This window comes from Halichoeres trimaculatus, unplaced genomic scaffold (genome assembly GCF_033239565.1).
Source record: "Halichoeres trimaculatus isolate MK-OKI-2021-1 unplaced genomic scaffold, fHalTri1.1 fHalTri1_scaffold_9, whole genome shotgun sequence".
NCBI lineage: Eukaryota > Metazoa > Chordata > Actinopteri > Labriformes > Labridae > Halichoeres > Halichoeres trimaculatus.
In genome coordinates, this window is record NW_027437188.1 from 16,512,595 (window position 1) to 16,525,112 (window position 12,518).

The 12,518-nt window shown below is 39.6% G+C and overlaps 1 protein-coding gene across 2 annotated transcripts in view; it reads right to left on the minus strand.

Annotated features, from left to right (window-relative positions):
- Window positions 1-12,062, minus strand: part of mcamb (melanoma cell adhesion molecule b) — a 54,137-nt gene extending 42,075 nt beyond the window's left edge. The window contains exon 1 of one of the 2 annotated variants that reach the window (XM_074678967.1): window positions 11,688-12,062. In XM_074678967.1, the coding sequence (XP_074535068.1) occupies window positions 11,688-11,751 (64 nt within the window). In that variant the 5' untranslated portion in view covers window positions 11,752-12,062. The remainder of the gene's footprint in view (window positions 1-11,687) is intronic. The other variant, XM_074678966.1, reaches the window with a different exon arrangement.
- Window positions 12,063-12,518: the final 456 nt, after the last annotated feature.

Here is a 12,518-nt window from a genome sequence, read left to right on the forward strand (position 1 = left end):
AAAAAATTGCTGCTTTGGCGATCTCAAAATTGCATCGTCTAAAATTGCGATTTCGATCTGAAAACGATAAATTGTTCAGCCCTACTGAGGTGGGTCATTTATCAGGACAGTTACGTTGCTCTGTAGTTTGAAACGTGACAGCACGCAGACGTAAGTTTGTAGCAAGTTAGTAGCAAGTTAGTAGCCAGCTATATGAATCACTACTAGCAGCTAGGTCATCTACCAAGCAGAGCTAACGTCATCTCACTCTTCTTTTTATTGATAGACTCTCAAATTTGAACAGACCACTGCAGAATTACTGCTTCATGTGGGTTGGAATGAACATTATCACAAACAGCTTAGCTTGTGTTTTAGCCTTTAGCTCGTGCTCTGTCACTCTCCTGTTTAGCTGACAGTTAGGCTCCAGTGTCCATCATCACTATAAAATTAATCACAAAAATTATTTTAAGTGGAGAAAAACATGGATTTCTCTTCTCACTGCTAAACTCCATCAGCCGGTGTGGTGTTATTATAGAGACTTAGACATGCCGTAAACCAATCCAGTCCTGTTCGACCCGATTGGGAAGCTAAGAAGTAGCATTTAGAAATAACCTTTATTGATGCTGATAATCTCATTTTAAAGTGTGAATTATGATCAAGCATGTATCTATATCTAGAAGGGAGACTTTGTCAAGATCATTCAGAAACTCGTCACAGCCCCTTTAAATGATTTTCTTTTTAAATGATGCAGACATCCTTGAGCGGCTAACAAAAACTGAGTAATTATTGTTTTGTGTGACTTTCGTGGTTCAAAGAGACATAAATTCTTAAAAAATTAAGAAAAGTAGGAGTTTCAACATGTCAGTCAAGTTTATGCGTATTAGTCCGGATGCATTTTATGACACACATATGGCCCATATATCACTTTCTCCACATCTAGTCTGACAGTGTGAGTGGTATTGATTTCAACATTTTGGTAAAAGTCTACGCCTCTGAAACCCCAAAGAATGATCACTATTTCGTCAAGCCAAAGCAAAGTGAAGAAAGCATTAGTCTGACACTGGAGTCGGAGTGACTGACAAGAGGGAACAGCTGGCTCGACTGGGGGGCAAAAAAAAAGGTTTGAGCTGGAGTAAAGGAGAAAAAATGCCATTACACACTGTTACCATGCCAGGGTAAAATGCCAGGTTTCAACATTTAATCTCTTGTGGCCTAAAGCTTGCAAAGATTTCTTCAAGCAAAACAAATCTATACACACAGAGATTTTGTCTTTTTGTTTTCAACCAGTGGTTGTGACTTCATTGATTCGATACTGTGAAATTAAGACATGCAGAGATTTTTTGTGCAGGAGGAAAATACCATTGTACCAACTGGTTGTTGTGGTAAACCAAAAGAAACAACAAGATTCTCCATTAGTAAAGCTTTTAGCACAAACATACTGTGTCGCCAGGCTGCCCTTGGGTTGCCTGTTTTCAGCTGAACTATTTCATAAAAGCTTCCTTCATCTATTCAGAAAACTAGATTTGTAAAAGGTGTTACATTTGGGTACGAAAAACAACTTTGTTCTGAGGTCTGATTTTGTAAAACCATCCAGTGTTTAAGATTTTGAATCCACTTGCAGCCAAAAAAACAAAACTTTGGCTGTGATGAATGTAAATGTGGATAAAAGCTCACTCAAGCTAAAAGAATGACAAGCTGCCGCACAAACAGGAATAACAACCACCCTTCCTCTCTGAGCTGGACAGCAACTTCCTCTTTGTTACATCTTTTCTTGAACAAACAGCTAACTGGTCCACGGGCTGGTCAGACAGAAACAAAACCTCTCACTTTTGCAAATCAAAGTGAACCAGACAGAGAGAGTGAACAAAAACTCAAACTGGATGCTTGGAGGAGGAAAAACGATTGCTCTCTCCACAGTTTGCACTTCTTTAAGGTACAATACTAAATCAGAGCTCAATTATAATAAAAAACAAATGTCAATTTCAAAAACTGTTTCTTCTATTTCTATACTACAACACTGAACTCCTGCATGTCTTAACTCTGTCCTACGTAATCTCAGTAGTCTCCTCAGGGACGCCAAGTATCTGTGATAAATTTGGCTGATGAGAGTTTCCTCTCTTTGTCCAAACAAGAAAAGTTGACAGGAGGTTTGTAGTTTTTCAGGGCTGATATGATAAAATCCCATGAGCAGTCCTGTGATATTTGTCAGACAAAATCTGCTTTGAGTTGGATATCAGAAGCAAACCAGGCAGAATCTGTGTATCATTCATTCAGTTGATATTCAATTATGAATTAAAAAACACAAAAAACAGTTCATTTTCTGTTTTTTCCTTTTTGAAATGAAGACAAATAAATGAAAACTTGTTTAGATTTTGTTATTCAATTTGTCCGATCATTGTGACCAGGAAGTTGTAGACAAAGTAACTAAGCGACTCTTAAGGATGAGGACATGACAACTAGGGATGGGGATTGATAAGATTTTGTCAATATCGATGCCCTTATTGATACTGCTTATCAATCTGATTCTTTATCGATTCCCTTATCAATTCCTCTTGTGAAATTTCTTGGTACAAAAAGTAGCTTTACAAGTTTTCTGTGTCAACAACATTTCATTGAGTTAATACTGTAAAAATGTAATTGGTCCCTGAGTCTGGATATTTCTGGGCATAATTATACAGAAACAGGTAAAAATTGCACACAATGTGACTTTGATGTACTGTGTTGTAATATATTAATCATTCAAGGAGGCCATCTAGTGTCTCAAAGTGGTTATAGCAATGGTTTAAGTTGTTTGGAAGCTTTCTGTAGTTATGAAGTCAGCCATGAGCCTTTCAATTACCTGTTAGCTTTTGACATTTGAAATTCTCAGTATTTTTTACAAAGAGTTGATGTGATATGTTTCTGTGATGAAAGTTGAAATCCTATTCTGAAGCTGAAGTTATACTGATGTATGCTAACTGCTAGCATATCAATGCAGTTTTCCGTGTACGTTAGCATCAAGCTTGCGCTATTTTGTTATTTTGGTAAATAAGGTGATTTATACCATTTTGAATGTACTGAATATGAATCTCCTGAGAGAGAGTAATGTACATTTCTTTATGAAATCAGTTCTTCAGTAAAACTTCAAGCTGAAAATCCTGAATCAGAGTTTTCTTGGAAAAAGTTATCTAACTGCTAAGCTGAGATAGCTTCAGCAGACTAGTCGTCGTAGGGCCCCGCGGCTCCGGCACAATGTAAAGAATTAATAAGGGAATCGTTAGGCACCAAAGGCTAACAACATCGATGGATTAAAACATTTCTTATCGATTCCCAACAGGAACCGGTTTTTGATTCCCATCCCTAATGACAACCAGAAACAAATCATTTTTCAGTGTTTCAATTTTGATTAATGATTTAATATCAGTTGAATAAATGATGCACGGATTAGGCGGCATCCTGCTTTTATCTTCAGAGACGAGGCAAACACTGAAAACTGAGCTACCAGTGGATGCAGCAAATAAAAACGCTACATCCTGTTTGTGCCCTGAAAGCACCTCATTGACCTTTTCAACTCTCACAGTGCTGTTAAAACAGGCCTTAGGTCAGAAAATAAAATCAGGGAAGGTCCTTTTGGAGAAGTTACAGTTTTCCTGTTTTCTTGAGTCAGCTTAACACAAAAGCCTTTGACTTTGTTTTTATGTCTCAGTTTAGACAAAGGTTTAACGATGGGTTGGTCCCACCTTGGCTGGATGTTCCAGGGGTCAGGAGGTGCTTCTGTCTCAGAAAACCTGATGTGCACTGAATTCAGAGAATCACCAACTTAAAGAAGCTTGGAAAATTAAATAAAAATATAACTATTTTTTTCATATAAAAAAAAATTTCCCTGTTTTACTTTGCAAATTAATCAGGCAACAGCAGGATTACAGATCTTGCATTTAAATTCAGAGAAATCAAGGACTTTATAGACCTAATGTAGCATGTCCAAAGAGGACGACTGTTCTGTTCAGTAGAGACTGATAATTATCAGAGGACAAACTCATAACTGACCCAAACTTTACCTCAACACTACTTGTTTCTTTGGCTATGTTTGTATGTTTATGACGTAACATCTCAAACCCACTCAAAAATCAACATCTCAATCATTAACGTGAAGTTTTTACACATGCAGTGTTGTGTAGTGTCATGAGTAAGTCTTTGGGGCCTAATAAGTGTCACAGTTTGTCACGGTCGGCAATGAAACAGTAACGCTGCTTTAGCTAAAATAACACATGATGACAACAGGCCATTAAGTCCGGCCAGAAAGCTGACCAGTGTGTGTGTGTGTGTGTGTGTGTTGTGTTAAGTGTCTTGGAGACAGGGTCCCATGGGGCAGAGTGTTTTCAGGCCTCTGAAGGCACCAGGTGTAGGCAGCTGTCTGTCTGATCAGGGAACTTCAAAGGCAGCGCAGCAGTTGCCGTTCACACTGAGAGGTGAGTTTCAGAAGCAGTGTTAGCCAAAAATGAGCACAAACTGTCTTATGGGTGGATTCACCCTGCAGCTAAATATAGAGCTATACATCAGAGTACACTAAAGCTGTTCAGTGTGTGTTCAGGCGCTTCAATATGGCTCACAGATGAAACGCCTCACTGTACATCTGCAGACAAGGCAGATACTGTGTTCAGGCTTTTCTTTGGGCAACACTAGCAGGATCGCACTAATTCGGCCAATGTGTGGAAATTATGTCATAACAAACACTAAAATACACAAATTTAGAAATCCTGAGTATATGTATAGACATAAAGGATGATATTAAACAAACCTTCACACTGGTTGATTTTCCTGTTTTAGGCTGACATGAATACGTGGTGAATTTCTTTGAGACAAGATTTGATCAAAAGCACAGTGTTTGTCCTCATTTTTGTAAGCAAAAAGAAATAAACACAGACTAACTTCCCTCATATATTTGACACAATGGAAACATTTTTCAATGAGTTATCACTCAGCACAGCACGGCTGCCTGAGCTACATTACACAAACAGTCGTTTGCTGTGACACACTGAACGCACACAAAATGGCCTCGATGACAACAGCACAAAGTCCTGTGAGCTTTCCACATCAGAGCAGCCCCACACAGCCGCTCATCTCTGCTGTGCTATATTGACCCAGGTAATGGTGATAATGGATGTTATTCCAGCTACATGAAGATCAAACAGTAAAAGGAAACCCTCGAACAATCCTGCTTCCCCTGTGCAAAGTTTGAGCCCATTATTCAGTTCAGCTGGGAGATCAAAAAGCTGTTCTCATAAAAAACACCAGAAAACAAATGCAGCTCTTCTTGTGCTTTCAGCTCTCACACATGCATTGGCAACAAAATAATAGGTGTGTTTTCCTCCTCTTTATGTTTCCACACAATGCACCTAAAACATACACCACTGCCAAAAACAGTAAAGCAAGTGTTCAGGATTTACTCAAGTCAGGGAGCTTTATTAACAAACCCATCAAAAACACCTGATCAGAGATGTACACCTTACACATTTAAAATGATACAATAACAACGCCTGGTACTTGGGATGTCCCGATAACGTTTTTTTTTTTTTGTCCCGATCTGATTCCAATTCCTTTATTTTGAATATCTGCCAATCCCGATTTTTCCCAATCCAATCTTTTAGCAATGCATTAAGAAAAAAGAAAAGAACAAAAAAACTACTACAAGTTGTCCTTTGAGTTTTTTTTATTTTATTTAAATGAAGGTATCATTCTTTCCAACATGCATATAGCTTTTTTTTCTCCACTTAGTGCAGCATTGGAACAACAAAATAAAAATAAAGCTTCTCAATAGTGCACCACAAGATAACCTTGTATGTGTGTGACAATAAGGTTGCAATTTCATTGTTTGCAGTTTCGTTGTACTTGTTAAAATGACAAATAAAGCTCTATTCTAAAATGAATGATGATGTGCTATTATACACATTTTAATTAAAAACAAGAACTAATAACCTTGCAGAGCAGATGGACCTGCCTGATTCAGTTTCTGAAATCCTGCAGATCCATCTTGCCAGGCTCCAATGACCAACGATTTCACTCGGCTAAATTCTAACCGGCCCAACCAGGGAAGAGAGGCGGGAGCAGACGTGACGTCAGCAGACTTTCGTACTTGTCAGCGTTCCTTTGATTCTTAAGTTAAATTTATAAAAACGGAAGCTGTCGTCTAACGCCTTTTTCACAGCTGTTTCTCGTGATCCAGTAGTTGTTCATCTATTGTTTCTTAAAAGCATCGGCTCACATAAGCTACATCATACCGTGGCTTGATGTGGTTTGGTCCATGGTGAATGTGTTAATCAGAACGGTCGTCCAATCACCAGCTGCGGATTTTTTTTGAAGTCCCGCCTCTGAAATCAAATCGGAGGAGCTGCTACCCAGATGGACTTGTGAAATATTTCTGTGGTGGATATATGAAACTGTCCGTCTGGCATGTCAGGTTAGAGAACTACGGCCCCAGGCTTTTTCTGATTCCCCCTTCCCCGATCACCGATCGTTAAAAAATGACATGATCAGCCCCGATTCCGATCACATGATTGGATCGGGACGTCCCTACCTGGCACCTGGTAATTAGTATTGGTACTCAGCAGCTCCAATTTTTGGTACTGTTGTGTGTTTATGTGTTAATAAATATGATTGTTTTTAATAGAAAAATCTCAAAGTTTTTTTAATTTAACATATTTTCTCTTCAATAGACAAACTTGCAGTGCTGTGTGCATGCCCAGTATGGAAAATTGCCTACTCGTCCACTTCCTCCAAGTCACAAGGATGTGTTTAGATACCGAACCATACCGTTCAATTTCACGTGAATCAGTACTTGGTGCTACATGATGAATGAACAGAGCCTAAAGAAGTTTCTCTTCTCAAACTAGTACAACATCCTCAGTTTTGAAACAGTTATCTCGCTAACACAGCATCCTGGGCAAGACATGAGTGGAAATGAAGACTGCGTGAATACCAAACAGATCTGTCATCGCTTGTCACATCTATACAAACTCACTTAAACTGCACGATGTTATCGGTATAGTGTCAGTACCAGCAGACAGAAGCTGAGAAGCTAGAATCTTATTATCAATATTAGTTTATTTGATCATCTCTGTTGGTGTGTATGGCTGATAGGGCCATCCATATATTATATAGAATATTTCAGTATCAGTGAGTATACACCCATATGTCTCTAGTAATGTCACAGACCAGCAACATTTCCAAATCACTATTGTGCATTTCAGTGTATTACCTTATTTGTATTTGTGGTACATGTGAATATCTGTGTCTCTTGTTCTTTGTCTTGGTCATTGCCAGTCATTTGACATATTGCAGTATGGCCACAAAATAAAACTTTTTATCTGGCTCTGATCTTTTTAAGCCAGCCTGAGTTTGTTTACAGAGGAGCAACAGCTGATGCCACAGACGGCAATGACCGTATGGATTACTGAGCAATGCTGCACGAAAATCCCCTTCATCTCTGAAGCAGCCACTTGATGTCATTATTGTCCCACCTGACCAAACACAGATCAGATCAGGTCAGGATATTTGTCTTTCATTGTCTTTACTACAGCAGTGTTTGAAAACAATGAAATGTTTCACCACTTTGATAAATCATCGCGTAACAAAAGCAGGAAGAAAGAAATCTGCCAAAGTCTCAAATAATGGCTGCAAGTCACACATTTTACTTCTTGTTATTGAGAGTATTTTATGAAATTTAAAAAACACAACTGTAAATCTATTTGTAGCTATAGATGTCTTTTTGACAGTTTAATTCAGCTTTACTGCAGCTGTCTGAGGCACAGGACTCATTCTGCCTGGTCTTTCAATCATTTCCTCTCCAGGTTTCACGGAGGATCTCAATTTCACTAATCCTAACAAACATAACTGACCACAATGCTTTTTGATCTCTTCAGATTAATGTCCCTCTGTCATGGTCCAGGTCAAAACAATTGGTGGATGGGTGCTCCTTCTCTATGTGAGTTCTGACGAGTCTGGAAACATAGAAACACTGAGCCTGAACAGCTCTGGACTTTCTGTCACAACAGAAATAAAACACACTGTGTTGTGATGAAATGTATCCACACAAATTCATTGTTTCAGTCAGATATTGAGCAACACTCACTGAAAAATACTTGTGATATTTGTGCTGAAAATGTAAACTGTAACTGGCCACTCAGAGGAGATGAGAGAGTAGGAACAGAATGAGCATCCACGATTCAAAAATGAATACACAGAACTCATAAATACCATTTTTTGTTTGTAAAACATCATACAGTTTAAAACACTTCCCTTTTCTAACTATGCCTGACCTGCAATCCACACAGCTGCTCATATGCACGCACTAAAACAGTCACAGTCTCGGCTGTGTGCCGGACGAGGTCTGAGTTTCGGGACTTTTATTCCAGCACACTGCTGATCCTGTGCCAGATTACTTCAATTTCATATGATGCAGTCAAGATACAACAAGGACGTTTATTGTCCGTGACCAGCTCACTTCTTCTGAAGAGCAGCGGTTGTTTTGAGCATGAGAATCTGAAGCACAGAAGCGGCAGCAGAAAGTGCTGACCTTTAAATGAGCGAGGTCTAATGTGACTGCTCTCTGGCCTGTCTTGATTAGGTGATGTCACAGGAAGTGAATGGTTTGCCCACTGAGGGTCACAACCTGACAGCACAGTCTCCCAGTGTCATCGGGGGGCTGGAGCCAGACATGTGGGATAGACATAATCACCCATATTTGCTCTCCATGTGCACAGATATGAGAATTTTCTCAAAGGAAGCTGCTCTGTAGACGTTGGAGGCCTGAGTCGCTATTTGTTAAATATTAAATATGTTAAATATGACATCAGAGAGTAAGATTCACTTTTGATAAAACATTTACAGCGGACTCACTACAAAGGCTGTTTTGATCATGAAGCTTGACAACAACAAATTAAAGCTGGTATGATAGATTAATTAACCAATATTTGATCACTGTCTATAAGGGCGGGGACAATATTCTCGCAGTTACATTCTATTTTGTTTTTTTGGGTGCCAATCATAGACTGTATATAGAGTGGACAGTGTGGCTCCGCCATTTATCATTGTACGGTTTTGAAGCCAAAATACCACAGTCACAGGCGCTGCCATCAAAGTAGTTGTGCAGCCAGAGTCTGCGCAGTAGAGACGATGAGGGATTCTGGGTAAATCTGAGTGGAGCTGGGTGACAAAAATAATAATATTTTTTTTCTTTCGTGAGTCTACTCATTTCTTGACTCTACTTCCTGACATATTTTACAATCCCTGAAAAAAATACACAAGAACGGCAGCTGTCAATCATTGTTAAATGTGACGTAAAGCCTCGTTTTTAACCTCGTATAACTAATGAAAATGAAACTTTTCAGAAAAAAAGAGAACTTGAATACAAGACAGCCAAAAATTATCCTCAAATCACCACAACAATCAAACGTGAGAATCATTTCTATGAGGTGTACTAATTTTTTAAAGTTTGACCACAGCCCATCTGGAATGGCTGGAAAGCCAGATTTTTAAACCTATACTGCAGCCAGCCACCAGGGGGAGCAGTTTTTGTGGCAACCTCACTAGGAACCGAGCTAGAGGATGCCCATTTTTTTTACAGTCTATGGTGCAGATTCAATTGAAATTGCAATTCTTCAATTTTGCAATTTTTAGTGCTTTTTTAACACCAGACATTGTGAAAAGTTGAATGATGATGATGTGTTTACAGACTACATCAGGAGCCATATTTTCCTATAACATGCACGTCACGTTAGTCAGAGAGAAACATTTCGCCCTCTGCTGATGAAAAGTGGTAACTTTTTTTCTAATCCAGTTTATAGACCAAGACCTAAATGAATAATTTGAATTAAAAAAACGTTTTTTGACTAAGAATCCCAATTTTGATATTGTCAAACAAGAAATCCTTATAGCGCCTGTGAGGGACTGTCAGTGGGTGTTACTTTTGGTGGCCTGTAAACATGCCAGTCTTTGCTTATCTTAACCTTATCAAATGGAGGCAGCTTTAAGTAAAAACCCTCTTATAAGACGCACTTGTTGAGCTTAAGTCCTGCTTGTACCGTAAATAACATCATTTCAACATGAGGTTATGAGTTATAAGTATTTTTAACCATACTTTAAAACTACAATCTTGAAAATAAAAATGAGAGATGAATAAGCCATGGTTTTGCGTGCTCCTAAAACAGCACCACAGAGATGAAATAATCTATGATCAGAGGAAAACAACATCCTATAGTTGGGCACCATGCTTACCAGAAGTTACAAACCAAGTGACAGGGTAAGTATCAAGAGGAAGAAGAACAGGAAGTGGACCTGATAAGAGCAGAGAGCACTGGTGGAGATCACAGACTCAAGTGAGGCTGCACTTCAACAGGAGATCAGCACAATACAGGGACAGGAAGAGCTCATATGGTGGACGAAAAGGAGGAATAGGAAAAGGTAAAGATGAAGAGAGGGTGGAGTGGAGGGGGTCAGATTCACAAAAAAAAGGAAGGGTGGATGCGAGGAGGGGGGCGGTGGGTAATAACCTGTTGTGTTTAAATAAACAAGATAAGCCCAAATAGTAAAACAGGAGTCCTGTAAAGTGAAGTTATGATGTGGGTGCCTCCTGTCATCTACATAACACCACAGATAAATCTACACTCACGCGCTCTGTGCTAAAAATAAACTTGATCTGCTCCTCACTATGCACCATCCAGCTTTGATTACAGACCCTCAAACAGCTGTTATAAAAAAAAAAAAGAAGTCTGACTAAGAAAGAAAGCAGAGCCGATGGACTGAGAACTTTCTTTACTACCACACAGTTAACTGACTGTAAACTTACAGCATGAGAGCTGTATCTCACTGTGGGAATGTGTGTGTGTGTGTGTGTGTGTTTGATAGAAACACACTTAACAGGCAGGAGCTGACAGAAAGCAGACTGAGTCGCCTGACTACAACCGGTCCTCTGTGGATGTCAGCAGCTAAAAATACACGCAGCAAACTTTTCAAACTAACCATAACTAGCTTCTTTCACCAGGGAAAATAAACAAAGTGAGATGTCTGGTTAGAGGAAATCCAGTTAGATATTCTTCACCAAGCCTAACATGCATGAACTCAACATGTGTGAATCACCACGTTCTCCTCAAGTCTTTTTCACAGATACAGTTTACATTCCTCCATTTTCATGCATCACACAACCTTCACGCAACACATCCTGTGTCCTGCATGAATTAAGAATAAAGATGTGGGAAGTTGATGTGTTTTAAATCCACTTCTGTGAAGACTTTACAAAGATACTGACCCTGAGAAACCATCTCAGCATAAACATACAGCCAGGTTCAAGCCACACAGAGCTGCAGGGGCTGGATGGTTTACTGCTCTGGGGGATTTTTAGTGAAAAGTAATGTAAGCAAGAGGGGCTGTGCAGTATCACATCCTTCAAGTGCACAGAAGATAAGCAACAGATAACCTAGACTTCTTTATTTGCAGAAGAAAGTTTCTTGAAGTTATTCCTCAGATCAAAGAAATGATGAAAAGTCAGTCCTTCTCTCAAACACTGTCAATAAGTTGATGTTTGTAAATGAAATCAGCGTTTCTGTACCCACTCTTACTGTCATGAATATATATTTTCACTTTCTTTCTTGTGCTTTTTCATGTTTTAAATGTGAACACACCATCCTTCACCTCTGCTGAGTAAAAGTAGTGCCCTCCCCGGCCAGCGTACTCACCTCCCCAGGTGTTCAGGATGACAAAAAGTCCGAGGAGCAGGTAGGAAGCGTCCCGTGCAGCCATGGTTGTCGGTCGCTACAGCAGCTTTCCGTGCAGGGGAGCGTGTGTGTGTGTGTGAGTGTGAGTGTGAGTGGTGGGAGCCTGACAGGGACTGGTCCCTCCTGGAAAAACGGTGAAGAGGAGGAGTAGCGTCTGTGCAGCGCGCGGAGCCAAATGATGCAGGAGGGGTAGAGACAGGAGGTCTCACACTGTAAAAAATAAAACGAAAAGGAAAAAATCAGTCCGTGCGAGATACTCAGACGCACTGTTGCCTGGCGTTTACCAAATTTGATCGACTAACGACCCCCTTGAACCAACTCGATTATCGCCTTTAAGCGGCTTGTCCGTTTAGATGAACTGACACCGCTTAGAGTGAGGTGGGTATTTTTTGCAGCGTGCAAAAAAAGGAGGAACTTTTTGAGGGCGCAGCAGGAGGGCGGAGGTCTGAGGAGGCGTAGGCTGCAGCATGAAGTCATAATTTAAAGTGTCTATGTGGTTCCTTAGATTTCATCAAAAGTGATATCACTAAGGCTACGTCAAAGGAAAGAAGGATAAAAGTTTGAATGAGTTACGTCATGAGCCTCAGTTTGATGTGAGGGGAGTGACCTTTCACATCTGTATCTGTTAGTTTTCTGACCATGTGCTTTCTGCTGAACTGAGTTTATAGTTGTGATAGGCTTATTTAAAGATAACCTGTTTTATTTTTATTTTTCATGCAACATTCGTGGGTTTTTACTCATCATTGCTTTTCCCTTTCATCATTCCTTATTTAGTATTTTGGGAAAACAACT